The sequence below is a fragment of the Leopardus geoffroyi genome, chromosome X, assembly GCF_018350155.1.
Source record: "Leopardus geoffroyi isolate Oge1 chromosome X, O.geoffroyi_Oge1_pat1.0, whole genome shotgun sequence".
Lineage (NCBI taxonomy): Eukaryota > Metazoa > Chordata > Mammalia > Carnivora > Felidae > Leopardus > Leopardus geoffroyi.
Window position 1 is genome coordinate 8,181,995 of NC_059343.1, and position 27,144 is coordinate 8,209,138.

At 43.6% G+C, this 27,144-nt stretch overlaps 1 protein-coding gene across 4 annotated transcripts in view; it reads right to left on the reverse strand.

Annotated features, from left to right (window-relative positions):
• ARHGAP6 (Rho GTPase activating protein 6) overlaps positions 1-27,144 on the reverse strand; it is a 453,678-nt gene that overhangs the window by 64,063 nt on the left and 362,471 nt on the right. For 3 of the 4 annotated variants that reach the window (XM_045472356.1, XM_045472357.1, XM_045472358.1), the window contains exon 2: positions 9,862-10,021. In XM_045472356.1, the coding sequence (XP_045328312.1) occupies positions 9,862-10,021 (160 nt within the window). Of the gene's footprint in view, positions 1-9,861; positions 10,022-19,140; positions 19,332-27,144 lie in introns of those variants that run through there. The other variant, XM_045472360.1, reaches the window with a different exon arrangement.

Genomic DNA, 27,144 nt, shown 5'->3' on the forward strand with positions numbered 1-27,144 from the left:
TCCTTTTCCATCCTTGCTTTTGATTATTCTTTGAGCCATACGAAACAATTCTTTACGATATGGAAACAGTATCTGAAACATGATGAGATACTATGATTGAATTTTAAATCCATTCCCTTCAATTTCTCAAATACTTCCTGAGCCACAGATCTAGGCAAAGGGCCGTGCTAGATAGCAAAGCAAATAAATGTGTCTAGGCTTCCTCCCTTGCAACCTGGGATGAGTACTCACCCCAGGGTCATGAAAGGAATCTGAGGTTAAGCCAATTCTGGTGATTTCTTTCTGCCTGCCAGTATGGACTGGGGCACTGGCAGATGCTGCAGTTCTGGGGATGAAGAACAGAGGAAAATCCACTGGGAAGCAGCAGGGAAAATACTTCTCTATTATGGACAAGATACCTGATGAGGAGTCTCTGCTTCTTCACGCTGCCAGAGAGGAAGTGACGCTGGTGGCTGCTGTAGTCATTTTGTGACAAGGGAGGCCAGCCAAAGAAGAAAGTGACCCACTGCTTACGGTCGAGGAGAAATGCACGAGTACCGGGACTAGCCTACCTGTGGGCTCCTTATAAAGTCATACAATCAATCTCCTTATTATTTAAGCCACTTTGGGTTTGGTGTCCATAATTTACAACCAAAGCATCTTAGCAGTGGACAATCCAAAACTCTGCTGTGGGATGTGTTTTTCAACTTCTATTTGCACTATCCTCGTCCTGTAATGCCAGGTATCCCTAAGAAAGACATCCTTGAAAGGTTTGAATTTGTGTGTGTTGGGTGGGATCGAAGATAAAGAGGCTAAGAGGAGGGAGATCAGATTACAAGGATCCCTCAATCTGTAAATAAGTCTGGTCCTTAAAGAGAAATATTGCTAAATTCTCGGTTATCAAAGCAGAGAGCAGTAACAAAGCTAATAACCAACCCATACTGGAGATTGACTTATTATTGAAGTCGCCCATTTAATGTGTAACCTACGTTCCTATAAACTGCATGATGGCATCAGTTATTTAAGCAACTCAGAAAAACACTAACTTTTCTTTCTTGTTCAGCGCCACCAAGAGAATCGGTTACCCACTTTGAAAAACTATCTGATCGATCTAATATAATGTAAACATTTAAATATAGTTATCTTGGGGCGCCTGGGTGGCTCAGTCGGTTAAATGTCCGACTTCGGCTCAGGTCACGATCTCACGGTCCGGGAGTTCGAGCCCCGCGTCGGGCTCTGTGCTGACAGCTCAGAGCCTGGAGCCCGTTTCAGATTCTGTGTCTCCCTCTCTCTCTGACCCTCCCCTGTTCATGCTCTGTCTCTCTCTGTCTCAAAAATAAATAAACGTTAAAAAAATATATATACAAAAAAATTAATATAGTTATCTACATTTACATTTAAAATAACAATATAATATAAACACTTTAAATTAATATAAACACGTAAAACATCTGAGAGTTACAAAAAGCTACATTGTTAAAAAAAACACTCTTATTGCAAAATAAGGTTAAGATAGTGAAGACATTGAAACGAACAGAATAGTATACTTGATCAGTGGCAAAGATAATAACTATAAATTACTATATGCAATTAATATGACTGTCTTAAAACAGAGGTCAACAAGCCTTTTCTGTAAAGGTCGAGATAGTGAATATCTTCAGCGTTGTGGGCCTTATGGTCTCTGCTAAAAGCAACCTTGGACCATATAGCAACAAACCAGTGTGCTTGTGTTTTAATAAAACTTTATTCATAAAAATAGGCAGTGGGCTGGATTTGGCATTTGGGCTGCAGTTTGTCCACTCCTGTCTTAAAGTGAAGGCTGCTTCAGCTGCTTTTTCAGAGCTTTGCATTTGTAACAGTTTTATAAATGCCTGGTAATTCAATTGTTAAATCATCTTGAGGGCTCGATTTCAAATTATCTAGAAAGCCTGGTTGGTTTCAAAAACCCCTTGGTATTTAATTTCAATGAATACTTATTTGCCTCTGTTTCACCCATGGGGAAACAAAGAAAAAAGCAAAAATGGGAGCTCCTATTCATATTTCCGGGATGAGACATTCTTTGTAATTATCAAGTTTACTTTTGGGCCATGCTCCCAACAGAGAGAATAGCGTAGTCTTGAAGTCTTTGAAAGGTGCCAGAATATTCCAGAAACTGCACTGACAAAAGTTTTGTTCAAAATGCCAACACCTTGTGCAATAATCATTGCTGTTCCAAAAAAGATATATAAATATGTACAAATATGACCAGTAGGGACAAGACGTTGGATACAAAATTTTTGTCTGAGAACATAAAGGGAGCCATTTGTGAATACAAAGGCACATAGCATATGGCTTAAAGAAACACATACTATCCTACCAGGCTGCCCGCTCAGCACCAGAACAGAATGGAACAGCAGCATACATTTGAGAACTTGACATGGTAAAAGCCCTGGGGTACAGAGGAGAGCATCCAAGAAGAAAATTACAGAAGAGCCTGCAGAGAAATCTCTCCGTCATTCCTGGCTTTTGCTGGAGTAGGTAGATAAGGCAGCTTGTATCTGTAAGGGTCACCAGTGGTAACTTGGATAAATGCCATCCACTGTTCTTTTAATAGAATTGATGTACTCGTGCATTCTCCATTGACTGACTAGGAAATCCTTGAGGATGGGGACTGCTTTTGACATGATATTATAGCCTCCATTAAAGGCTTCTACCTCTTAAGAACCTAAAGCCCCACATATCTACTTCCTCCAGGTTGTACATCTAGCTTGGTATTGAGAGGGAGAGAGAAGGAGAGGGAGAGAGAGAAAGAGGGGTGGTGGAGAGAGCGAGAGCACAGGGAAGCTGTACCAGAAGGCCTCCCAGATGGCACTCTACAGCCGGGCTCTAGACAGAGAAGGCACTAGATGCTTAGGCCAAGGGTCTAACCTAGGCTCACTTCTGTGGCCCTACGGAAATAATGCCCCGTCTACCTTACCAAGGCCCTAAGAGCCCCAGCAAAGAACAACTAAGTTTTCCACATTGACCTTTGTGTTCTTTTCTTCCTGATTGCCTCTTTTCTATTCCATCTGCCTTCCAAGACTGTGTTATTCAAACTGCGGGTCACAAACTATTAACGAATCAGGAAAACGTAGTGGGTCATGACAGGTGCATTATAGAAAACGATACAGAATCAAATGGAAGACGGCAGGAGAGAACATTATAGACGACATGGAAGTGTATGTCTGATGAAGATAAGCAGCATTTGGTTCACGTGTTTCCCGGACTGAGATGTAAAATGTATGTCTTGCTGTAGAGTTGAAGTTTGAAATTCAGTGCTCTAAGACGGAGAAACTTAAATCTGTGGTGCATTCTCGGAACAGGCTGCAAACAAAATGGATTTCTTCTTTTGTATGCAATAGTGTGATAAATGGCTTTGATAGTGACCGCAGTTGGCCACAGGGGCCTGGGGGGTTTTGTTAAAAGAGGAGATTCGGTGGTTGAAGATTACTCTAATGGATTTAGGTGTGGTGGGCAGAGTAGGAGAGAAGCCCTGGATTGAGGAAAGCAGGTGGGGGCCTCTGGCTACAGTTAAGGTGAGACAGACCTGAGACAAAGTGATATGGCGCGGAGGCAATGGTGACACGTAAGGTTTGTTGAGAGTATATACAACTTCAGGAGATGTTTTCAGCTCACGTTGCTTACTTCGCTTAAATCTCACATCAACCCTACGAGACCATCAGTCAGAGTTGGGGACTGGGCATGGGGTGACGTGGTAGGGAAACACTGACATGTCAAAATCATTCCTGGGGATCCTGGGGGAAATGAGAGAAAGGCGTGGATGATGCTCTTTAGAGAGACAGGGAAGAGGAGAGGAAGGAGTTTAATTTGAAAGGACATGGGCATGCGTGCGTGCATGCATTCATCGACTTCCAAGGATTTGCTGAAGGGCAGTGGAATGGGGTGGAGACCCGGGCAGTGTAGCCGGTGCTCCAGGTTCAAAGAGAAGTGAGACTTGGCCTTGCCCTGGGGCAATCCCAGTCCCCCGGGAGGTCCCAGAAAAGGTGAGTGTGGGCACAGGAAAGATAGCACGGGCTCTGCCGCTCATACCACAGAGATACGCGTTGAGGGCCTCTGAGCCCGGCGGTCCCACATTATTCTTTGATCACCCTATTGGGTGACGTTTGCTTCCTCTCAGCATTTCTACCTAAGGAGGGGTTTGCAGATTTTACCCCGGGCTTCAATTTCAATTTTACTTACACAGAAGGCTTTGACAAAGAGCTCTAGCACATCACCTCTTCACCTGGACCACGTCAGCAAGAATAATACAGAAAGAGGATAGATAGATTTTCTGTCTAGGGCTGTTACATAAACACCCAAGCTCATGTTCCTGGCCCGTCAGGTCGCCCTCATTTGTTTGAATCACCACTTACACCACCAGTCGCATTTAAATCCCAAAGACAGCTTCAGGGTGACCCTACCCCAAAATATCACTTTCTCGCTTTCACGGAGTTGTTTACTCGGGTTTTACACCGCCTGAGAGACCACGGTGAGGGACCACTTCATAAGGAAGCCATATAATTGAGCGATTTTGAGGCATACTCTTTTCCTAGACCATTGGGCACATTTTCTTAGACCGTCAACTATTCCTCAGTCCATGACACTGTTTGCAAAATACGTAAACGAAGCCTTTCTCAGCTGTGATATCAGAAATTAACCGAAGGGAGAGGGGGGAAACAAGAGGACTAAAGAAACAGGAATGTGCACTTCTGTCTCGTGGAACCATTCAGCTTTAGAAACTTGCCTTACAACATAATGAGGTTAAGCCATAGCGCCTGCACTAACATGCTTTACTGATTGTGGCAGAAATCAGTCATTTCCTTTCGTGTTACCTTAGACAGCAAATTTTTCCTGTAAAGGGCCAGATAGTAAACACTTGAGCCTGCGAGACATATGGGCTGTCACAGCTCCTCAATTCTGCCTTCGTTACGTGACAGATCTGTAGACGGCATGTAAATGAATAAGCATGGCTGGGTTCCAGTAAGATTTGATTTACCAAAACAGATGGTGAGCTGGGTTTGACCAGCAGGCCAGTTGCTAACCCCTGCTTACACCATTTGTATTAAATGTTACCAAAATCGGATGAATTGAGCCTAACATGCTATCTGATGCATAAATAGTACTTTGTTGGCGTGTTTTGAATAAATGAGAAGTTTGTGCAGGTCATACGGTACTGTTTAATTTCTTGACCATGCTTCTCCGCATTTGTCTCCTGGTTCTGCTGTTAAGGACTGGGACAGTTACACGCTAGAAAGACTCATCCTGAAGCCCATGCCAAGAGCAGCCTTCCACCAGGAGGAAGCATTCCATGGTTGTCTCCACGGGGCGAGCTCAGGCTCACAGGGGAAACTCATAGATCTGATCCCTCCCGCTGAAAGGCCTCCCAAAGATTTCTCTAGCTTCTGTAGAGCATCTTCCAAAGTCCCTCTGCGAAATGGCTTAAGTTTAGAAGAGAACACAAATTAAGCTTCTCGGTCATTTTATAAGGTTTATGTAAATATTACCAGTTTTTAGTTTGTGTGTCTCCTGGCTAAATGGATACAGAGGAGGAAGGAGCCACAAGGTGTGAGAAGCTCAGGTCCCTGAACAAATGCATGGAGCAGAGTCCACTCTCTTGGCCCCCATGGCCATCTTCCACGGGAGAAATGTCTGGGTGAGGAAGAAACCGTGGTCCTGTTAAGGCACTGAGTGGTGAGCCTACCTCAATTAACACAAGAGTGTATCTTTTTTAAAAAAATTTTGTTTTTAACGTTTATTCATCTTGGAGAAACAGAGAGAGAGAGACAGAGCATGAGTGGGGAAGGGGTAGAGAGAGGGAGACACAGAATCTGCAGCGGGCTCCAGGCTCCGAGCTGTCGGTACAGAGCCCGACGCGGGGCTTGAACTCACGGACCGCAAGATCATGACCTGAGCCGAAGTCGGACGCTCAAACGACTGAGCCACCCAGGTGCCCCCACAAGAGTATCTGTGAGATACAGTCTTAGAAGGAGGGTTGCTGGGCCATTTGAGAATTAGATGTTGCCCAACCACGTTGTAAGTTGCTGCAACAATGAAATTCCTACCAATGGTATGAAAAGTGTCTGCCTTCCCATAAAGTATATTACCCAACTTTTGGAGCCCTTCCGATCTAGGAGGAAGAAAAAACCCCTTTGTGTTTAACTTGCATTTCTTTAATACACATGTGGGTGCTTCCTGTAATTTGTGTATATATCAATTATTTTTCCTTTTCACATTAGTTTGTAATAAAGCTTTATATGGTACAGAAGTGAGCCTTTAGCTGGTCAACTGTGCTGTAAATTTCTATTGAATTATTTTTTTTCCACACAGATGATTCTATTCTTTGTCCTTCAATGTAGTGAAATGTGTCATTATCTTTATGTTTTCTGGGTAATGCCTTCCCCAATGTACAAATATCTAAATATGCAGCTATGTTTTATTTTGGTGCACTTATAGCTTTCATTAAAAAAAATCCTCAAGTATTTCTAACATATCAGTTTATTTTGATATAAGGGGTAAGGTCAGAATCCAGCCTTTTCTCCTCAGTGGTCGTCTCACTGTCACAAATACTTAATCCATCATTTTCCCCCTGAACAAAAAAAAAAGCAACATTTATCATGTCATAAGTTGCCATATTTATTTTTGTTCGTTTCTAAACTCTATTGTCTTCTATTGATCTGCCTGTTGCGAAACAGTATAATCCTCTTTTAATTGCTGTAGTTGCCTGGCATTTTAATAAATGGAGAGGGGTTCTCTGCACTTGACCTCTTTTTCAGATTTCCCCTGCCTACTCTCACGTAGTTATTTGTCTAGACGATGCTTAGATCAACTTAGGGGTATCACAAAAACAAATTCTGTTGGTGTGTTTTCTGGAATCACATTCAGCTCACAGATCATTAACAACATAATTGACATCTATGTATTACTGATTCTTCTTATTCAGGAAAAAAATATAGACTTTTATATTTATTCCTAACTTCTCTTCTTTCCCAACTGAGATTCCAACGTCTGGGATTACAATCATTCCCGTGGATACTGTACTAATTGGTTTCCTATCAGTTCTGTAACAAACGACCATAAACTTAGTTGCTTAAACAATTCAAGTTTATTACCTGACATTTCTGGAGGTCAGAAGTCTGAAATGGGTCTCACTGGGTTTAAATCAAGGCATCAGCAGGGTCGTATTCCTTTCTAGGGTTCTAGGGAGAATCTGTGTCCTTGCCTTTTCCAGCTCTCAGAGGCTGCCTTCGTCCCTTGGCTGGTGGCCCTTCCTTCACCTTCAAAGCCAGCAAGGTTGCATCTCTCGACTATTCCTCCATAGTCCTCTCTCTCTCTCTGACTCCGTGGTAGCTGGGAAAATGTCTCTGCCTTTAAGCAGCCACGTGATTAGCTTGGGCCCTCCCAGCTAATCCAGGATAACCTCGCTATGCGGAGGACCTTGATTGCTCATATCTGCAAAGATGTTGGGGCCTGTGAGGTAACACTGGCAGGTTCCGGGGACTAGGACACGACCCTCTTTGGGAGTGCAGTATCCTGCCTACCACAGATGTACTCTCAATGGCCATGTCCCTCTCTACCATCCCTGAACTCAACTAGAAGATCCTAACTCTAGTGAGAGGAGAGTGGATTAAGGGCTAGGAAATTTAAAGTACAAAACGGCATGGGTTGCTTTGGCCGTGTTTGGCTGCCGGGATGTTTGTTGGGCAAGTCAAGCTCCCAGCTACTAGCCTCAGATGGACCGTTTGGGCTGCCCTGTCATCTTGCAACACCGCTGGTCCACCAGCTTCCCTCTCTTCCCTTCTTTGCCTCTTTCCTCAAACCTCCTGGACCTCCTGCCCATCCTGGCTCCCAGCAGATGAAATTGCTTCCTATTTCGCTGACGATGGAGAGGCAGTCTCGGCTGAATCCACATGTCTGCCCACTGGCTTCTAATCTGGCTGCATCTGCGCTCATATAACTGATGTCCCCTTATCGTTACAGCTCGAGAGGACGTCAGACTCTGCTGGTGCTCTGATCCCACTCCTACGGTCCACTCTAGGAAGCCACCTCAGTAACTTCCCAACCCCCACTCCTCAAGTCTTCCCCTTCTACGGTGAGTCCCAGCAGCCGATGAATATGTCAGATTATCACTCACCTGAGCCCTGGAAACACTAGTTTCACAGAGGAAGAGGGGTCCCCAAACAGATACCCACAAACAAATCCCTACCATCATTCTAAAGTGACAGAGAACAGAAGTATGAGCTTGAGTATATTTCCATTTCATTATACCCACTATCTCATTAGGTTTGCTGTCATTTATTTAGGGTCTAGGCCATGGCCACTGTATTTATTTTCTTGAATAAATCATTCACACTGTGAATTGACCCTGTTTAAAACCTCCACTTGGGGGTTTGCATGGACCCAAGTTGCCACCCTCAGACCAAAGCTGCCATCACAGCTCTCAGCACTGGCCCTGTATCTGAAGGATCTGGGTAAACATTCGATGTCTATAATCATGTGCCCCAAACAAATGCTTCAGAACTCTTGGGTGATGTCTGTTTCTCTCCTCCCAGGCACACGATTCCTTCTCTCCTCCATAAGTAAATTACTTGTAAATCATTAGTTCCTACTTCGATAGAAAATAAAAAAAATAAGTCCTATAGCTCAAACATCTTTGAACATCTCAATAGAGCAAATATTTCCCTGAAGAGGCTGGGAACTACATAGTCTCAGAAACAAGTAATGGAGGGGTGCCTGGGTGGCTCCGTCTGTTAAGCGTCTGACTTGGGCTCATGTCACGATCTCACGGTTTGTGAGTTCAAGTCTTAACGCCGGGCTCTGTGCTGACAGCTCAGAACCTGGAGCCTGCTGCAGATTCTGTGTCTCCCTCTCTGTCAGTCGCTCTCCACTCATGCTCTGTCTCTGTCTCTCTCTCTCTTGCTCTCCAAAATAAACATTGAAAAAAAATTAAAAAAAAAAAAAAGAAACAAGTAACAGAGATAGCTTCTAGCAGACAATTTTTATAAAACTGTTTGGTAAAGGTTATTTATTTAGTGGACTCTTTAAAAAGCAGGAACAAAGAGGAACATCAAATTAACTGGAGTTAAAAACAAAGCTACAAAAGAATGTTTGTTCCACGATATCTTATCTGATATGTATCCAATCTGAGTGTCACAGAACTTTTTTGAGCCATCATTCCCTTTGCTACAATTGGGTTTGCCAACAACATTTCTAAGTTGTTCTAGAAACTGAAAGAACAACAAATCGCCTTTCTGTTACACGCTTTTACAGATTAGGAAGTATCCTTATGGAAGATAGGAAACATTCAGAAACAGAATTGACAGATGAAAGGATTTCAGATACACGCTTCTCATCTTTACCAGAATCAGGACCTGTATTTGTCAAAACGTCAGATACACCAGGTGAAAGATGATAAAAATGACTTAACGTGAGTAGAATCCCTGATTCTGGGTTAGCATAAGGTCAAATGACGAGTTTAATAGATTGTGAAAACATTCTTTTCAACTGGTTATTTTGATATCACGTTGCTACCCACACGGTCTTAGTTCGAGCCCTTGAGGTTGACCTTTCTGAAAGTTCTTTTTAATGGATTGTTCGGAAGCCATGCAGGCTGCTGAGATACACATGGCTTTCCCCTTCACTACCTCAAGCTGACCTTCCCTTTAAACAAACATATTGGTTGACACGTCAACTGTCCCCCTTGAACATGTCCTTCAGGATGGACAATGATGCCAGCCAACAACCAAGAAGCTGTAGTTTCCTTCCCGTGTTAATGTTAGGTGCGAGAGGTGTTTCCAGCCTGTGGCTTTGGCGAAGCAGATGTTTGACTCTCAGCGTTTCCCGGGGGGATGGCAGGCGTGGTCTTACCTTTGGGAATGGTGATTGGACAGCTCAGGTCACAGTCCTGCTGCAACTGATAGAAAGCCACTTCCTGCAGCCGGGCCCGCTCCAGCTCAGAGAGACTCTGGATGGGAACTGATCTCAGCCGCACACTGCGGCCCGACATGCTGTTCCAGGTGAAATCACCCTGCACCAAGGGGGAAAACATCAGGAGTTAAACACAGTTCATCTATGTCTCACGAACCTCATCCTTTCTCTTAGTCGGTAATAAAGTCAAGCAAACTTCATCTCTGGGTGTGCCACCATCGGCTCTTCAGCCCTAAAATCAAATCTACTCTCAGTTAATCGTGAATTTTCTCAGTCAGGTGTGAATGCCAAAATCTCTAGTATCTGCTGGGTCACTTGGTCCCGTATAATGATTTACATGTAGCCAAAGGAAACCACGGGAAAGAGACTTTAAAGGTCCTACTTCCTCTCTTTTATGGGAACACATGGGAACTTTTTTGGTCGTGTAGCTCAGTGAAAGGAAAAAGTGCCGCCAGTTGCCATCACGCACACTAAATTGAGCAAACCGGGTTTGAACCGCACAAGTCGGCTTATACACAGATGTTTTGGGGTAAATGCAGTATGGTACTATAAATGTATGTTCTCTTCCTTACGATTTCCTTAATCACATTTTCTTTTCTCTAGCTTACTTTATTCTAAGAATATAGTCTGTAATACATACAACATACAAAATAGGTGCTAATAGGCTTTATGTTACTGGTAATTACGACTTCCACTCAAGTAGGCTGTTGGTAGTTAAGTTTCTGGGGAATCAAAAATTAAATGCAGATTTCTGATTGTGTTGGGGGTTGGTGCCCTAACTCCCACAATGTTCAAAGGTAAACTGTATAATACTTAATAATATAATACATTACATGAGGATACAATCTAGTATATTTATAACATATAACATATTATTCTCATATGATAAATACTTATGGTACATAATTATATGTGTGATACATTGTATTAATATTACAGTAATTTACAGTGTATGTAAATACAATATAATAGAGGTGAAATTGAGCCTTACAGAAGTTAAGTAGTTTTCCTCAAATCATAAAACTTATAAGATTTGGAACCAAGCAGGACTCAAGCTAAAAACATGTGCCCTTAAACTGTCTGCTAAATCAACCATTGAGTTTCTATTTACAGCACTCTGAGTTATTTTGGTCAATAGGTACAGAAATATGATCAATCACAACTACACATATTTCTAGACACATCTGATGTTAAAATACTCCATAGCAAAGAATCAAAGCAAAGATTCCCCCACTCCTGAGTATGTTCTTGTGTGCACATACATCCACGTGGACTGAATAGCCCTGCCCTCGGTGTGGACAGTGAGAATGTGATGGCCTAAGAGATGATACGCCATGATCCTCTGAAACCCAGTGTCCCCTTACTGAGGAGGGTTTCCCGTGAACCACAGACATCAGCCACAGCACAAGAGTTTTGAACAGGTATCTACAATTTCCTTAGCAATCAAAAAAAGTTCCAGGAGGAAGGAGCAGTGCTGGCCCCACAGGCAGTGCCCAGGAGTTGTGCATGTGCAAAACATATAAGGAATCTCATAAGACTTTGCCATCCTTATCACTCGCATTAAAGAAGAGAGACAAGGGGCGCCTGGGTGGCGCAGTCGGTTAAGCCTCCGACTTCAGCCAGGTCACGATCTCTCGGTCCGTGAGTTCGAGCCCCGTGTCGGGCTCTGGGCTGATGGCTCAGAGCCTGGAGCCTGTTTCCGATTCTGTGTCTCCCTCTCTCTCTGCCCCTCCCCCGTTCATGCTCTGTCTCTCTCTGTCCCAAAAATAAATAAACGTTGAAAAAAAAAAATTAAAAAGAAGAGAGACAAGAACGATCGTCCCCAGCAGCTACCAAAACACCTCTGTGCCTTCGTGGCAGCAAATTCCTGCCTAGAATGTTCACTCCAAGAGTGAATGGCACTATGTTAATTTGTTGATATTTTTTCCTTTGTATGTGGGGCTTCATGTATTTATTCATTCATTTAACAGATGGAGATATTATACTCTGGTCGGGGTAGACAACAAACAAGGCAAGTATAGGGTACACATATGAATTTGCATCTGGTGCATAATGGTAAAAACAGGAGCCCAGGAGGGGTTCAGGGGGCATGATGGGGGGATAGTCTCGGCACGGGAGTGAGTGAGCAAATCCAGGCAAAGTGGGTAGATTGCCATTGTTTGATGAACTGAAAAAAATTCTTCCAGGCCCAGTATATTTTGCATTTTTTCCTTCCTTTTCCGTTTTTGGTATAATTGGCCTAAGCACAAGTTTAGACAGGAGTCTTACTCACAGTCTTTAAGCTTAGGGTACCATGAGGTATAATATCAGTGAATTGCTCTTTTTCCTCCCAAACGAAAGTTCCAGGTGAGTTGGCAACTTTTATTTTTTAATTTTTACGTATTTTTGAGCGAAAGAGAGACAGAGCGTGAGCAGGGGAGGGGCAGAAAGAGAGAGAGAGAGAGAGAGAGAGAGAGAGAGAGAGAGAGAGAGGCACAGAATCTGAAGCAGCCTCCAGGTTCCGAGCTGTCAGCACAGAGCCCAACGCAGGGCTCGAACCCACGAACCTCGAGATCATGACCTGAGCCGAAGTTGGACCCTTAACCGACTGAGCCACCCCCAGAGGAGTTGGCAACTTTTAAATAAGAATTTTAGGTATCTAAGAAAGCCCATTGCTATTTGAAGCGTCAAAATGGAATTGCATACCTATTCATTGAAAGCACTTGAGAATGTGACCTCCAGTTGGCTCAATTATCTATAGTAGGGGTTGACCATCTTTTGCTGTAAAAGGCCAGATAGTAAATATTTCAGGCTCGACAGGCCATGTGGTCTCTGTCAAACCACTCAAATACACCTTTGTGGCAGAAAGCAGCCACGGACAATTCGTAAATGAATGAGTGTGGCCGTGTTCCAATAAAACTTCATTTATAAAAACAGGTGGAAGGCTGCATTTTTCCATTGGGCTATATACTTCGCCAACCTCTGGACCACAGCTTATGACTGAAATAAACCAATCCCTATAATAAACATTTTATTTTTATTTGCTATGTCCTCCTGGTTAATTAATTCAAACAAAATTTAATGGGCACCTATTACATGCCGAGAATGGTACTAGGCTTGGGATAATCAAAGTGACAGCACAGTCCTTGTTCTTAAGGAGTTAAACTTCAAGGGGCGCCTGGGTGGCTCAGTCGGTTGAGCATCCGACTTCGACTCAGGTCATGATCTCGCAGTTTGTGAGTTCGAGCCCCGCGTCGGGCTCTGTGCTGACAGCTCAGGGCCTGGAGCCTGCTTCGGATTCTGTGTCTCCCTCTCTCTGCCCCTCCCATGCTCACGCTCTGACTCTCTCTGTCTCTTAATAATAAATAAATGCTAAAAAAATTTCAACTTCAATAGGAAGAGTGCATACGACTCATAAAATACAGAGATTGTGATACTGGAATTAAGTACCAGATGCAATGGGGTACCTAGGGGAAAAGGTTTGGACATCTGTCTGGGGGATCAAAGAAAGCTTTCTAGAGAAGGCGGTGTTTCAATGGAGACTCGAAAGCTGAGTAAGAGGAGTGAGAGTTTGCCCAGTAGAAATGCAACACTGGAAAAACAGTGGGTGCCAAGGCAAATGAATTCGGGACAACTAGCTTGGTTTGGGAAATTACAAGGCTGGAAGGAGGGAAATTGCAGGAGGCGAAGCCATGTAGAAGTCAGGGCCAGATCCTGGAGGGCTTTTACTGCAGGCATTGCGAGGTAGATTGGACTCTACTCAGTAGTAGGTGATGCCTAGTCATGAAGGGACCTTGAGCAAGAGAGGAGCATGATCAGATCCACACATGGGAAAAATGACGGGGAAGAAATTTCAAAAGAAAGTGAGGGAGGGAGCAAGTCAAAGATATAGAGATCAGCAAAAATGTTGGGCTAGGTATGATGTTGATTCAAATTTGAACAAGTAGGGTTACAGTCTCTAAGTCTCTAAGAGAGACACCTAGAGCCTAGACACCTATATTATTCTTGTGATTTTTTTTCAACCATTTAAAAATGTAAATACCATTCTTCCCTAGAAGGTAGTATAAAACAACAGGCGGTGAGCTGGATTTGGCCCACTGGCTGTAGTTTGCAGACACTGGATACAAAGAGATTAGGGTCTTTTAATATGTATACATCAGCTAGATTCAGGAGGGCAAGAAACTCGCCTGGTTTATCCACCTTGGTGTCCCCGGTGTCCAAGGCAGAACCTGGCACGTAACTGTCACTGAATAAATATTTGTCAATCCACAGACGAAATGAATCAGGTACGTCACCAGTTCAATAAGAAACTGGAAACTCACCACCCATGTAATGCTGTATCTAGGTGGGAGATGTCTTCTGGATTTGAATAAACTGCTAAGAAACAGTCTTTTGAAAGAGAGCCTGTGGATGAGCCAAAGAATGCTGGTACGTGAGAAAATAAACGTAATAACATCAGACCCGAAGAGAAACAAATCCATGACACCTACACTCACCCATCAGAACTCCTATGAGCACAAGGACATGAAACACAAAGGTCGACATTGCCTTGTGATCCTCATGGGAGGTGCCCGGAAGAGGGCCACAGCCCAACAGCACGGCCTAGAATGTGCCTCTGGCTGTTCCTCAACTCTCAATGGAGCTCCAGGCCAGCATGTTTCTTTGGTGACTGTTCATCTACTAAACGGGTGACTCATTTTAAGGCTCTCTGGATCTAGTCTTCTGAGTGGTTGCCACAGGATGTTTTTTTTTTTCCCCCAAAATTGAAAGTGGATGATTTCAAATTTGTTTCAATACTATAAATGTAAGTGAAGTTGAAACTGACCCAATGTTTCTGGATAGCCTAAAGGCCTTGACAGTTGTAAAACTATCCTTTAAATCTGGAGCACTACTGGACGGCATCAATAAAGGATAACAATGATACAAAAAGATAGAGCACAGTGGTTTTTGAGGGTGATTTTTGCCCCCCTCAGGAGACATTTGGCAATGGCGGGAAACATTTTTGGCTGTCGTAAGTCTGGGGAGGGGTTCGCTACTGGCATCTAGTGGGTGAAGGTCAGGGATCTGTTCAACATCCTACAACACCCAACACAGCCCCCCACGATAAAGAAATATCTCGCCCCATACGTTCACAGAGCAGAGGTTCAGAAACCTTGGCATAGCATACCTTAGGTCTGCTATTAGGCCCAGATTACATAGAATCTCCTTAAAACAATGGTGTCAGGAGCTATTAATAATCATTGATGAGTTTGGTTTAATATCAAATGCATGCACTATGTATCCTTAAGTATATTATGCATTATTATGTATATTACATATGTATAAATCTGTGTATTATGTAAACAAACAGAATTACGGAAGCTATTTAAAACTAGCATTAAGAAATACAAACAGGGGCGCCTGGGTGGCGCAGTCGGTTAAGCGTCCGACTTCAGCCAGGTCACGATCTCGCGGTCCGTGAGTTCGAGCCCCGCGTTGGGCTCTGGGCCGATGGCTCAGAGCCTGGAGCCTGTTTCCGATTCTGTGTCTCCCTCTCTCTCTGCCCCTCCCCCGTTCATGCTCTCTCTCTGTCCCAAAAATAAATAAACGTTGAAAAAAAAATTAAAAAAAAAAGAAATACAAACAGCACAAACCAATTTAAAAGGAACAAACAAACACAAACAAGGTCTCAATACAATAGAGTCTTGATCAACTGGAGAACAACTCCCCAAAAGCATGAACTAAAGAGATTTCCTTCCTCTACCAGAAGTATATGTCTCCACATTTAGAGAAAAGAAGAAGCAAAAGACAAACTGAAAAACCAACAATCTAATATCTGTGATCTATTCAGAAAGGTCATTCTTTTGAGCAAAATTGCATCTTTACAAACACACTTGATTTTCCCATGAAACAAAATTGATTGAAATCATTTTGGTTTTGGTCTATACCACATTGTTTTCTTATGTCCTTGAGACTAGTCTCTAATTGTGGCATCTCTCTAACCTCATCCAACTGTAAACTTCCAAAGGCCAAGGGAGCCAGCAAGGAGTGATTCGGGGCTGTTCAAAATTCAGCCTGCAGACCCAGGACAGTGGAGTTACCTGGGCGGATGATTCTTGTTAAATATACGGGTTTCTGGGCTTTAAGGCAGATTTGGGGAATTGGGGTCACAAGGAATTAGGGTCAAGCACCTTCATCATGAGCCAGCATCCCCAGAGGAGCCTTATTTTTGCACAATAGAGGTTGAGACCCACTGGTATGGTGGTGGAGACTTGGGTTCACATACAGATGAGCTCTTTGGTAAGATTCAGAACATCCCTGAGCCTCGGTGTCCGCATCAATAAGTTGGAGCAAAGAACAAGCCACCTCTCAGGTTTGTAGCGATCAGATGAGACAATGCCAGTGAATTTCTGTGGGGGAGGGCTTATTAGCTCCCAGCAAGCCCTGAATATGTGGTAATTAAAGTCATAATTAGCATTAATCATCATTCCTCTAAATTTACATCCCCTTTTTAAACCTGGCAGTTTTAGTGACACCGAGAACTCCTAAGAACCGTGCACTGAATTCATGAATAAATGGTTCCTCTATGTGCAAGATGCCTTTTCTAGGTGTTTACAAGCCAGCCAGCTGGATTGTGGCTCCATATGGGCAAGAAACAGAAGAAAAGACCAGATCGGTAAGTTAAGGCCTGAAAAATGGCACGCCATGCAGAGAAACCCCACCAGGAGCTGAATTTCTTTTTAACTGTTTTCTGTTGCGGCCAGCCGTCATTTGTACAGCCAAGGTTCCCAGATAATCGCAATGTGTTGTTGAAACATGGCATAAGTTTAAATACCAGGCTCGCGACCAACATTTTTGAAAAGGGCTGCCTAGTTCTTTATAACTCCAAAATAAACACATCACCAATGACAAGGAACCCCCTTCTTCATGAGCTTCCGGGCAAAGCTGAGCGTATTTGTGTAGCTGTCACACTGCTGTTTGGACTCTTAAAAGAGGTTATTCCTCTAGGAACTCAACAGAATATTCATATGTCCAGTCACTTTCTTCTCTGGATTCCTCAGCCACTCCTTCTCAAAAGACCTTGTTCTATTCATCGATTCTGGTCTGTCGCCTAAGAGAAGGAATTTTAGAAAATTCTGAACACTTGGTGGGTATGGCAGTCCACTTTGTTACCCTTGCTTTGGTAGTAGCTATTTATTGCTACAAGGAGTAGCTATTTATTGCTACAAGGAGTGTTACAATGTCACCGAAGCGTAATGGAAATGTACACTTAACTCATTCAACAAGTTCTTAATGAGCAGCTTCCACAGGCCAGGCAGTGTTCTAGGTCCTGTGGATTCACTGGCGAACAAAACAAAGCACCCTGCACTCAACAAGCTTCCAGGTTAGTGAAGGAAACTGATAAGAAACAAAGATAATACATGAGTAAATTACATAACAACTTACAAGGTGATAAACCCTAGGAGGAAAAGAAGGTAGAGCCGGATGAGAGGAATCAGGAGTGCTGGCGGGGAGGGGTTTCCAGGGCAACCTTATTGAGCCGTGATCTTGGAGTCAACCCTCAAGTAAGGAGGTGAGGTGATGCGCCCGGCAGATCCTAGGAGATGAGAATCCCAGGCAGAGATGAATTGACACAAAGGCAGTTGGGGTAGTGGCTAAAAGCAAGGGCTGGCAAGCTAGGCTGTTGGGTTTTTCATTTTGGGTCTGCCACTTTCCAGTCATGTGGCTTTTAGCAAGCTATTTTCTCTCCTGTGCTTTGTTTTCCTAATCTGTGACATGGGGGTGATGACTAGCCAGGGTTTGGCACACAAAAGCCTGTGGACCGAATCCTGCCTCCTGATTGCTTTTGTAAATAAAGTTTTATTGGAACACAGCTGCACTCATTCACTTAGGTATTGTCTACTGCTGCTTTCACCGACTTGCAAAGCTGAAACTGTTTGCTATCTGGCCCTCTACAGAAAAAGTTTGCTGACTCCTGGACGACACTAAAAGTAAAGGCACATCTATGATGAGGATTTGTCTTTAGGGTCGCCATTTTCCTCCTCTGCTAAGATTTTCTCCGGGCAACATCCCAAAGAGCCTGTAAAGAAATCACACAACATAGGAAGAGTTGGGGATATTGGAAAGTATGTAAAAGTCGGGGTGATATAAAAGTGGTTATCTGCAAATGGCCCATTCATCTAAATTATTGATAAACCAAAGAAGGAGAAATGAACATCGTCAAGCCCAGTGCTGTGCTAACACCATTCAAAAACAACAACAACAACAACAACAACAACAACAACCCAAAAAGTCAACATGTCTTATTAGTTCACTGACATTAGAAAGGCAGACCTCCAGACATGGATTGGACCGTGAAGATCCTGCTAACACTCGTGGATGGTTCACTTTCTGCTAGTTATTGCCCTGAGCCCTTTATTTGTGTTAGCTCATTTATTTCTTACACCAGCTCTAAGGACCATGTTACCATTATTATTCCCGTACTTCCGATGAGGAAACCTAGGCACGAGTCTTAAGTAACTTGTCAAGCTGGCACACCCAGTGAGCGGCGGAGTTGGGATCCGAAGCCAGGCTGTGGGCTCCAGAATGTAGACCCCAAAGCACTATACGTATTTCATCACTTCTCATGATAAATCAATCCAAACCCCTGCCTTTACAAAGGAGGAAAGAAAGGTCCAAGGAAGTCAGATGACTCCTACAGAAGCAGAGTGGCATCTGGGACGTAAGGGACACATTCGGCCTCTTCCCCGCACCGGGTCTTTTCATTACGAGACGCAGCCTTATAGTAAGGAGAGCCAGCCAGTGTCCAAAAATCCAGGAGCTTAAGGTTTTCCCCTTTTGTAAAACAGAGCCCATTAGATTTATTATTAGCCTTATCTAATATCCCAGTTGTTCTCCAAAGGCTGGGTTCAAGACGTCCAGCGGAGAAAATAAGCCACTTTATTCTTTCAGAACTCAAAACAGCCCGTGCCGAATCTTCTGCAGAAAGCAGCCCAGTTATGCTGTCGCATTTCATTACGGCATGCTCCTCTCTGCTCCCGTTTGCTCACTGCAAGCTGCTGTAACATTATCAACCGATCTAAAAATAACATTCTCATAAATCTCTACTGGCACAGATAAGTACTTAGCTGTCGCACATCTCAGACACTGATCCATCCACTTTTCTTCCCAAATCACAAGATAGATGTGGAAGAATCGCAACACTTTATCACCATAATCTTCTCAAAAAGAAGTATAAGCAGAGACATATCCGTTGCTTACCCAGGAATTCTATTCAGCCGTGTCTTTGCTGTCCTAATGTAACAGAACTACGCTTGGAGTAGGAACTGGAGTCTGCTTTTTTTTTTTTTAATTATTCTTTTGGTGAAAAATGGATCCTGCAATGGCAGATTACATCGAGTATCTGAGAAAAGGCCCAGCTGGCATAGCTGCGATTCTCAGGATACTTTGTGTTGCCAGAGACCTCTGCTACCGTGAATCTTGGGACCAAAAAATGCAATCTTGTCATTGGACCATTGAGAAGTTCCTGTCCCTTCGGAATGGAGGCAGGCTGTGTCACTGAGTGAGCGTGTGAGTGAGTTGGTGTGTGTGCGTTGTGTGTGTGTAGAAAGGGGGGGAGGGACAAAAAGAATGCAGAGAAATTGAAAGTGGTTTTCCTGATTTTTATTTTAATAAGGCTATTTAAAAAAAATTTTTAACATGTATTCATTTTTGAGAGACAGAGAGAGACAGAGCATGAGTGGGGAAGGGGCAGAGAGAGGGAGACACAGAATCCGAAGCAGGCTCCAGGCCCCGAGCTGTCAGCACAGAGCCCGATGCGGGGCTCGAACCCATGAACCACGAGATCGTGACCTGAGCCAAAGTCGGACGCTCAACCCACTGAGCCACCCAGGCGCCCCATTAATAAGGCTATTTTGAAGAGATATTCTGGAGTGAGGAAAGGATTCCTCTTTTAAAAAAAATTGTCTTTTCCACAGGGATCTACAAATGGTAATTGGATTGTAACTGTGCAAAGTGTCCTTATTAGGAATCAAGCAAAGAATGTTGGAAGCCTCGGGTAAAATCCCTGAGAGCATGATAAAGCACACAGGATGCTTTCTTTGTGTAGGACAAATCCTCAATTCTTAAATTATATTTTAAAACCACTGGCTTGTTCATTTTCCTAAGACCAGAAAAAAAGCATTTAAAAAGGAAAAGATTTCTTTCTCTTTTATACCGAAGCATAACACATGCTCTGAATTTTATGCTCTTTGTGAAACAATAGTCCTTGAGAAGTTGTTCATTTCCTCAACAGGAGGGTGTGGAGGGCGGCGTGGACATAACCGCGTGGCCATGTTTATTTATTTATTTATTTATTTTTTCAACGTTTATTTTTATTTTTGGGACAGAGAGAGACAGAGCATGAACGGGGGAGGGGCAGAGAGAGAGGGAGACACAGAATCGGAAACAGGCTCCAGGCTCTGAGCCATCAGCCCAGAGCCCGACGCGGGGCTCGAACTCACAGACCGCGAGATCGTGACCTGGCTGAAGTCGGACGCTCAACCGACTGCGCCACCCAGGCGCCCCCCGCGTGGCCATGTTTAAGAGGGTGCAGGTGGGAGTTGGGGCTGACAAAGAGAACTCCACGAAGAGCAGAAAGAAAAGGAAAGACTAAAAACATACCCCGATCACTAATTACCTTGATCTCCATGTATACCACATAGCACTGAAGCAAACACAATTCAAAAAGACATTTTTGTTTTCCAGTCGATATGAAGTTATAGTTCTCCTGCGGTCTAGAGTGAATTCCAACCGAAGAATTGCTGTGATTATAACCGACAACCTGAGAAATGATTTCACGGATGATCTTACCCAAAACTTCGAGATTTGGTATGTTTTTTGCTAGGATTCTGTGAGGTTAATCATCACTTGATAGAAGCCACACACAGCTTCTGCTGCTGCTGGGATTTATTTAGCAAGAGAAAGGAATTTGAAAACAATAAAACACATCAGATGGTTTTCTTTCCCAGAACGATTACACGTAAAGAGAAATTCAGAGTCAAGATTTACACACCTCCATATCCACCACCCCCGACGTGCAGATGTTGAAAATAGTCATCATTCCAGCAGATACTGAATACGGTTTGTGTAATCTGGACACTCGCAAATGGAATTCAGATCCTCATTTAAATTTATTTAATATAATATTTCGCATGAAATTGATAAGTATGCAATTCACTTGTCATGGTTAGACCAGTGATCTTTTAGTTCTCATGTAGTTCTCACTGTGAGCTTACTAAGCGCTGGACATTTTCCTAAGCATTTTAGCCATTAACTGCTAAAGGAATTATAAAAAGTGGGTTACATAACATCCCATATTACAGATGAGGAAACAGAAGTTCAGAGAGGTTAAGTACTATGCCCAAAGATTCACAGCTCATAAGTACCACAGCTGTGATCCCAACCACTACGATGGCTTACAAATGAACTGGAAGACAAAGCCACAGGCCACAACCCGCACCGGTCAGGGCCATGTCTCAACTGTCTAATGAGAAATAGACACGGCAATTTAATAAGAATGATAACCAAAGACTGGAGTGGCTTGTTAAATCAGCTACTTAATGGAGTCATACACTGTCAGGTCAACGCATGTTTCATAAGAAGGCGACTATTTCTTTAAATGAATAATCTCAACCTCAAGAGACAATGTCTTGAGAAATCCCTGGTCTGTTTTCAGAGTGGAACCAAGTTTGGCCTGGAGAGGCAATGCAGAGCAATGGAGAAGCTGTGTATCTGGCATTGTTTGGAAAAACGCACTCAAGCCAGAAAAACAAAGGGCGAAGATAAAGAACCTTCTTTTTATTTAAATATCCAGTCTTTAAGTAGAACCAATAAGAGAACCAATAAGAGGCCCAAAGTCACCCAAACAGCCTGAGAAATAAATATCAGGAAGCAATTAAAAGGTCCATTCCATGGGAGAGCTTGCTAACCACAAAAATGCTAGAACACAACTGTGATCTTTTATCCATTTGACTCTTCACTAGCCAAGAGTACCAAGCAACAACTATGCCATTAAGTATTCACTCCACCTTCTTCTTTGGCTCTTCTGGATTATTTCTGCTCATGCTGTTGGGGACATTTTGCACATTCAGGGCAAAAATATTACAGAACCACTATGTCAAATTTGGGGGGTGAATACATTTCTGATTACAACACTCTTGCCTAAAACCCTTTGATGTTTCCTCTTCAGCTCCTGGACAAAGCCCACGTTCCTGCGCATGGCATCCGCTGCCATGTGTTTTGATTTAACTGGAATAAAATCAAGTAGTCGCTGCACAAAGCAAACAGTAACAATGATGACGATAAGAGAAATTCACTGAGCATGTATTAAGTACTAAGCCGTGTACAAGTGTCGTGCATTCACTCCCTTCCACCACTCTATTTTACAGAGGCAGAGAGATGGAGGAAAAGACTGACTGGCTGCTCCCGGACTCTCTTTCTCTTGGGCACTCAGCTCAACTCTACTTCCCAGCCTCCTCCGCAGGTAGCAGCGGTCATATCGCTAAGCTCTAGCCAATGGACTGTGGGAGAAAGTGACAAGCTTCACTTCTAGCCCTGACCCATAAAGCCTGGAGACAACAGTTCTCAAACCACACTTCTCAACGGTCACGTCCTAGCGCCCCCCGCCCTTTGGTCATGGGCCAGCCATGTTGCATCCGTGGGACCCTTGAAGCACCATGTCTTAAGTCTGGCTACTGTACTGGAGAGAGATGTGCAGAGGCCACATGGAGAGTGGGAAAAAGCTTAGCGGTCCCAGCATCTCAGCTAAATCCAGCCTCCAGCCAACCTCCTAGTTGAATAAAGCCTCAGGAGTGACCACCGTCAAGGCCAGCAGAAATGTTCAGCTGAGCCCAGCTCAGAAGGAAGAACCATGAGCAAATAACATGGCTGTTGTTTTAAGCACTAAGGTTTGGGGTGGTTGTTATGCAGCCACAGATAACCGAATCACCATCTTCTCGTGTTGAAGACAGCAGAGCCTGGGTCCTTGAATCCCTGCTTGGAGCAAGGCATCCCACCAGTCGTGGACACTCTGACCCCATGAGTGAGGAGTAAACTTGTACAGTGGGATTTTAGGATATATGTGATGTAGCAGCTAACCTCACCTTCCTATATTCCTCTGTACACACAGATAACAAATCTGAAGATTCTGAATGTGGAGTCCTAGCCCCTGGAACCTCTCCTGTACTTCTCCCCACTGAACCACATACCAGCCCATTCCTTGACTGTCTACATTTTCACATGGAAAGAAAGCAGTTGGTCAACTGGATGATAAAATAAAAACTAATCATTATAAATCATTTTGTGGGATATGAAGAAAGTCTTTTATGAGCAAGAAGGTAAATGTATGTCTAATGGCATCCTTCAGTTTCTAAATAATATATCGTCAATATTTAGAAACAGGTGATGCTTTTGTCTTTCAGAATTAGGACCTACTATGATAAAATGGCATAGTGAAATTTCCTTTAGATGACATTCGTGACTGATACAATAGTGACTTCATTGGTCCAATTAACCTCTTTCGACCAATACCATAGAATCGGCAAATTAAGGTCTTAATGTTCTTTCTGATTATACATAAAAAATGCCAATTGTGAAGGACATTTCAGTCCTTCTGCTACCTTAAAGAGCGCAATAAAAATGTGGTATCTTTAAGTTTAATTATCCATCAGACTCTACCTCTGGATGGATCAGAGCTTGCAGAAGTGAGGTGACAAGTCCTTAACCGCAGCTATCTGCCCTCCCCCCACGCCCAGCACTTGACCTTGGTCTGATTGCTACTACTGTGACCCATTTGCAGGGAGAGTGGGAGAGTGAATAAGCATGGATCCCTCTGTGGATGCTGGCTATACTGTAGAGGCAGATACGTAGGATTTTCCCTGTTTTGCATACAAGAAAACAGAGACACAGGGTGCTTGAGTAACTTGCACAACTAGGGAGTAAGCAATTCAAACCCGGGGGTCTGTTTCCAAATGCCACGCGTTTAACCCCTAGGCTATATCAAGCCGTTGACCTTTTTCTCAACGAATCCCTTATGGACCCAGCGCCCAAAGCCCTGATGGATAGAGGCACAGAAATGTGTGCGAACAGAGGCCAGGGCAGCAGGAGGAAGCAGAACAGAAAGCTGATGAGGCCATCACCTCCAGGAATAAGGGGAGGGACTGTGTTCAAGGGAAGAGAGGCAGGCATTTTAGAAAACCTTGGGAGTGTCGTACCATGTACCAGTAGGAAGACGCACTTCACGATTTGGGGGAGAGGTGGAACACGAGGAAAGGGGCGTTTTAGGAAAGGTGAACGAGGCAGAGTGGTGCGGAACAGATAGGAAGGGGATAGTGAGAGCAAGCAAACCCTGAGGTCTACGGTGTGCGTGGTAAACAGAGGCGCCGTGCATGACATCAACTGACAAAAAGAGGCTTTTGGCAGCAATAGCACAGGCGCCCCTTAGGGATGCTTTCTTTATGAGAGTCTCTCAATTTTTCCAGTAAATACGGATCGCCAGGGAGGCAGGTCCAATATCCTACCTGGAGAAGTACCTTTGGGGGAGAGTGAGAAACTCGCATGTCATTTTATGTGTTGGGGAGGGTAGATCTGGAAAAGATCATTCTCTTCCGGTTCTCATAGAGACACCTGGATTTGAGGTCACTGGCTCTAATGTGCTGCAGAGTGGGGCATTTCTTTTTCAGGCTGCTCCTTCTACCCACATGGCGAGGAAAGCTGAGTTATAAGAATGAATGCTTCAGGTTTCACCCAAAAAAGGATGCGCAGATGAGAGGACACTCATTATTGGTAAGATGTCATGTGGACGCTCTGCAGAGTGGGTCATTTATTCGGACAGGGGCAGACCCACTGCTCAAGAGACAAAGAATGAATTTGGAACAAGATTATCTAAAAGATACAGCGATGTTGAAGCAGCGTTGTCCCACACTGGAAAGCTCAATCCCTTATCAGATATTTCTAAATCAGCAGGAAGTAAAGCAAGCCTTAAGCAGAGATGATTATCATATTTAGAAGGGGGAAAACTCTACAGTGGAAACCGACAGGCAAAACAAAACAGGCAACAGCAACAACAAATACCAAAGTGAATTCCTTTCCCGTTTCTCCTTTCAATGCTACGCTTGACAACATTTCGTTTCATCAACTGCATTTAACACTCTGCAGTCTCCTCTCGATGAGGTTTTTCTCTAATAGGGAAGGAAAACAATTCCCTACAAATGACCTTAGACTTAATAAACTTATTGCCCGAATGAATTAGTTTCGAGTATCACCAAACATGTGAACATCAGTCACCTCGAATCTGTTGCCCAAAACGTGAGCTGTGCACGATCGGCCCCTCTGTCTCAGTTTAAGATAATGTATCTTATTAAACTCGCTCAATACCTAGTACAAAATCATCAGGCATTGTTGTAATACTTCAATCGGAATGGGAAAAGGCAACTGACACATTTCAATCGAAGGCTCACTGCTAGCTCATCTAAACCCTTTGTTGTTGAGCAAATGAGCAAACACGCTATTTTAAATACAGGTATATGCCTCTGCGTTACTACACTGCAGAAAAAACCTAGCTTTAATACTATTCTTGGAGTATTTGCTTCAAAAGCAAAATTCGTTCTGATGCAAGTGGTGACAAATCTTTGAACAAACTCTGTCAGGACCAGTAGTTCCCTAACCTGGTTGCACGTTAGAATTACTTGGTGCATATCTCAACTGAAAGAAAGAAAAGAAAGAAAGAAAGAAAGAAAGAAAGAAAGAAAGAAAGAAAGAAAGAAAGAAGAAAGAAAAAAGAAGGAAGGAAGAAAGGAAGGAAGAAAGAAAGAAAGAAAAAGAAAAAAGAAGGAAGAAAGAAAGAAAGAAAGAAAGAAAGAAAGAAAGAAAAAAGAAGGAAGGAAGAAAGGAAGGAAGAAAGAAAGAAAGGAGGAAAGAAAGAAAAAGAAAGAAGGAAAGAAAGAAAGAAAGAAAGAAAGAAAGAAAGAAAGAAAGAAAAAGAAAAGAATTACTCGATGAAGTTTTCAAAACACCCATGCCCGCACACCCCTCCAGACCAGCAAGGTCCGACAGACCTTTCTGTGATGATGGAAATGTTTGTTACCTGTACTGTCTGATATGGTGGCCACGAGCCACCCATGGCTGATGAGCACTTGACATGAGGCTAGTGGAATGGAACCATTTAATTTTTAGTTTTATTAAAGCTTCCTTGATTGAAATGTAAATAGCCACAGTGGCTAGGAGCTACCACCCTGGACAGCACAGGTAGAGATCAAATCAGCTAGACTCTTTAGGGTTGGGGCTCGGGCTGTGGTAGGTTTACAGGGCTCTCTGGGGGATTCTAATGGGCAGTTCAAGACGAGAACCAGTGCAATGGCCTGGGATTTAGAAAACTATCGGGTGGCAAATGCCTTGCCCTTCTTCCTTTTTCTCCAAATTCCACGAAGCATTTGCCGTGCATCTGGCCTCTCTCCCTCGTGCTTCCACCCCTCCCTTCTAGCACCCCTTCATACTCCGCCGTGATAGGTGTGCTATGTCTACATTCCTTTATCCCCTGATCCTGCCAGACTTCTCTGACACCAAGGGCAGGTGGTTTATTTCTGCTACAGAAATAAAGCCTAACAGTACTACCGATTGGGAATTAAATCCCCAAACACGCGCCCCCGTGATTTAAAGTTGTTTTTCACTTGTACAGGCTTCACACAGATGCCACTTTTTATGATGTCGGTCGTGGTCGCCGTGGGGAATATTTCTAACGGTGGTTTGGTTTGCGGGCAGTGTGATAAGCAGGTCTCACGTGCTCACGTGCAGCTGTTTCCTTCCAATGGGACACAGTGTTACAACACAGCAGCTGCACAGGGGGCCCCGTGACCCAACCCGACTGCCAGCCTTTAAATTCCAGCTCAGCCCACAGCTGGCCACGGGAGTATCTGAGCATTCTAGCCTCAGTTACCAGCTCTGGGAAATGGAGATAAAGAACCGTCCTCTGGGGAGAGCGGAGCGACGCATGTAATTTGCATGATGAATGAGACGTGTGAGACACACACTGTCCTGGACCCAGATTTTGATTCCCCATATGCTTGCGGACGCGCACGTGCACACACACACACACACACACACACACACGATTTCGTGGTGAGTAAAATAAATAGCAGGGCACGCTTTTCAGGAGGAAGTCATGGAATTCACAAAAGCATGTTCTCAGCACATGATTCATTAACGTGGCAATGCGAAGACCATTTGGAA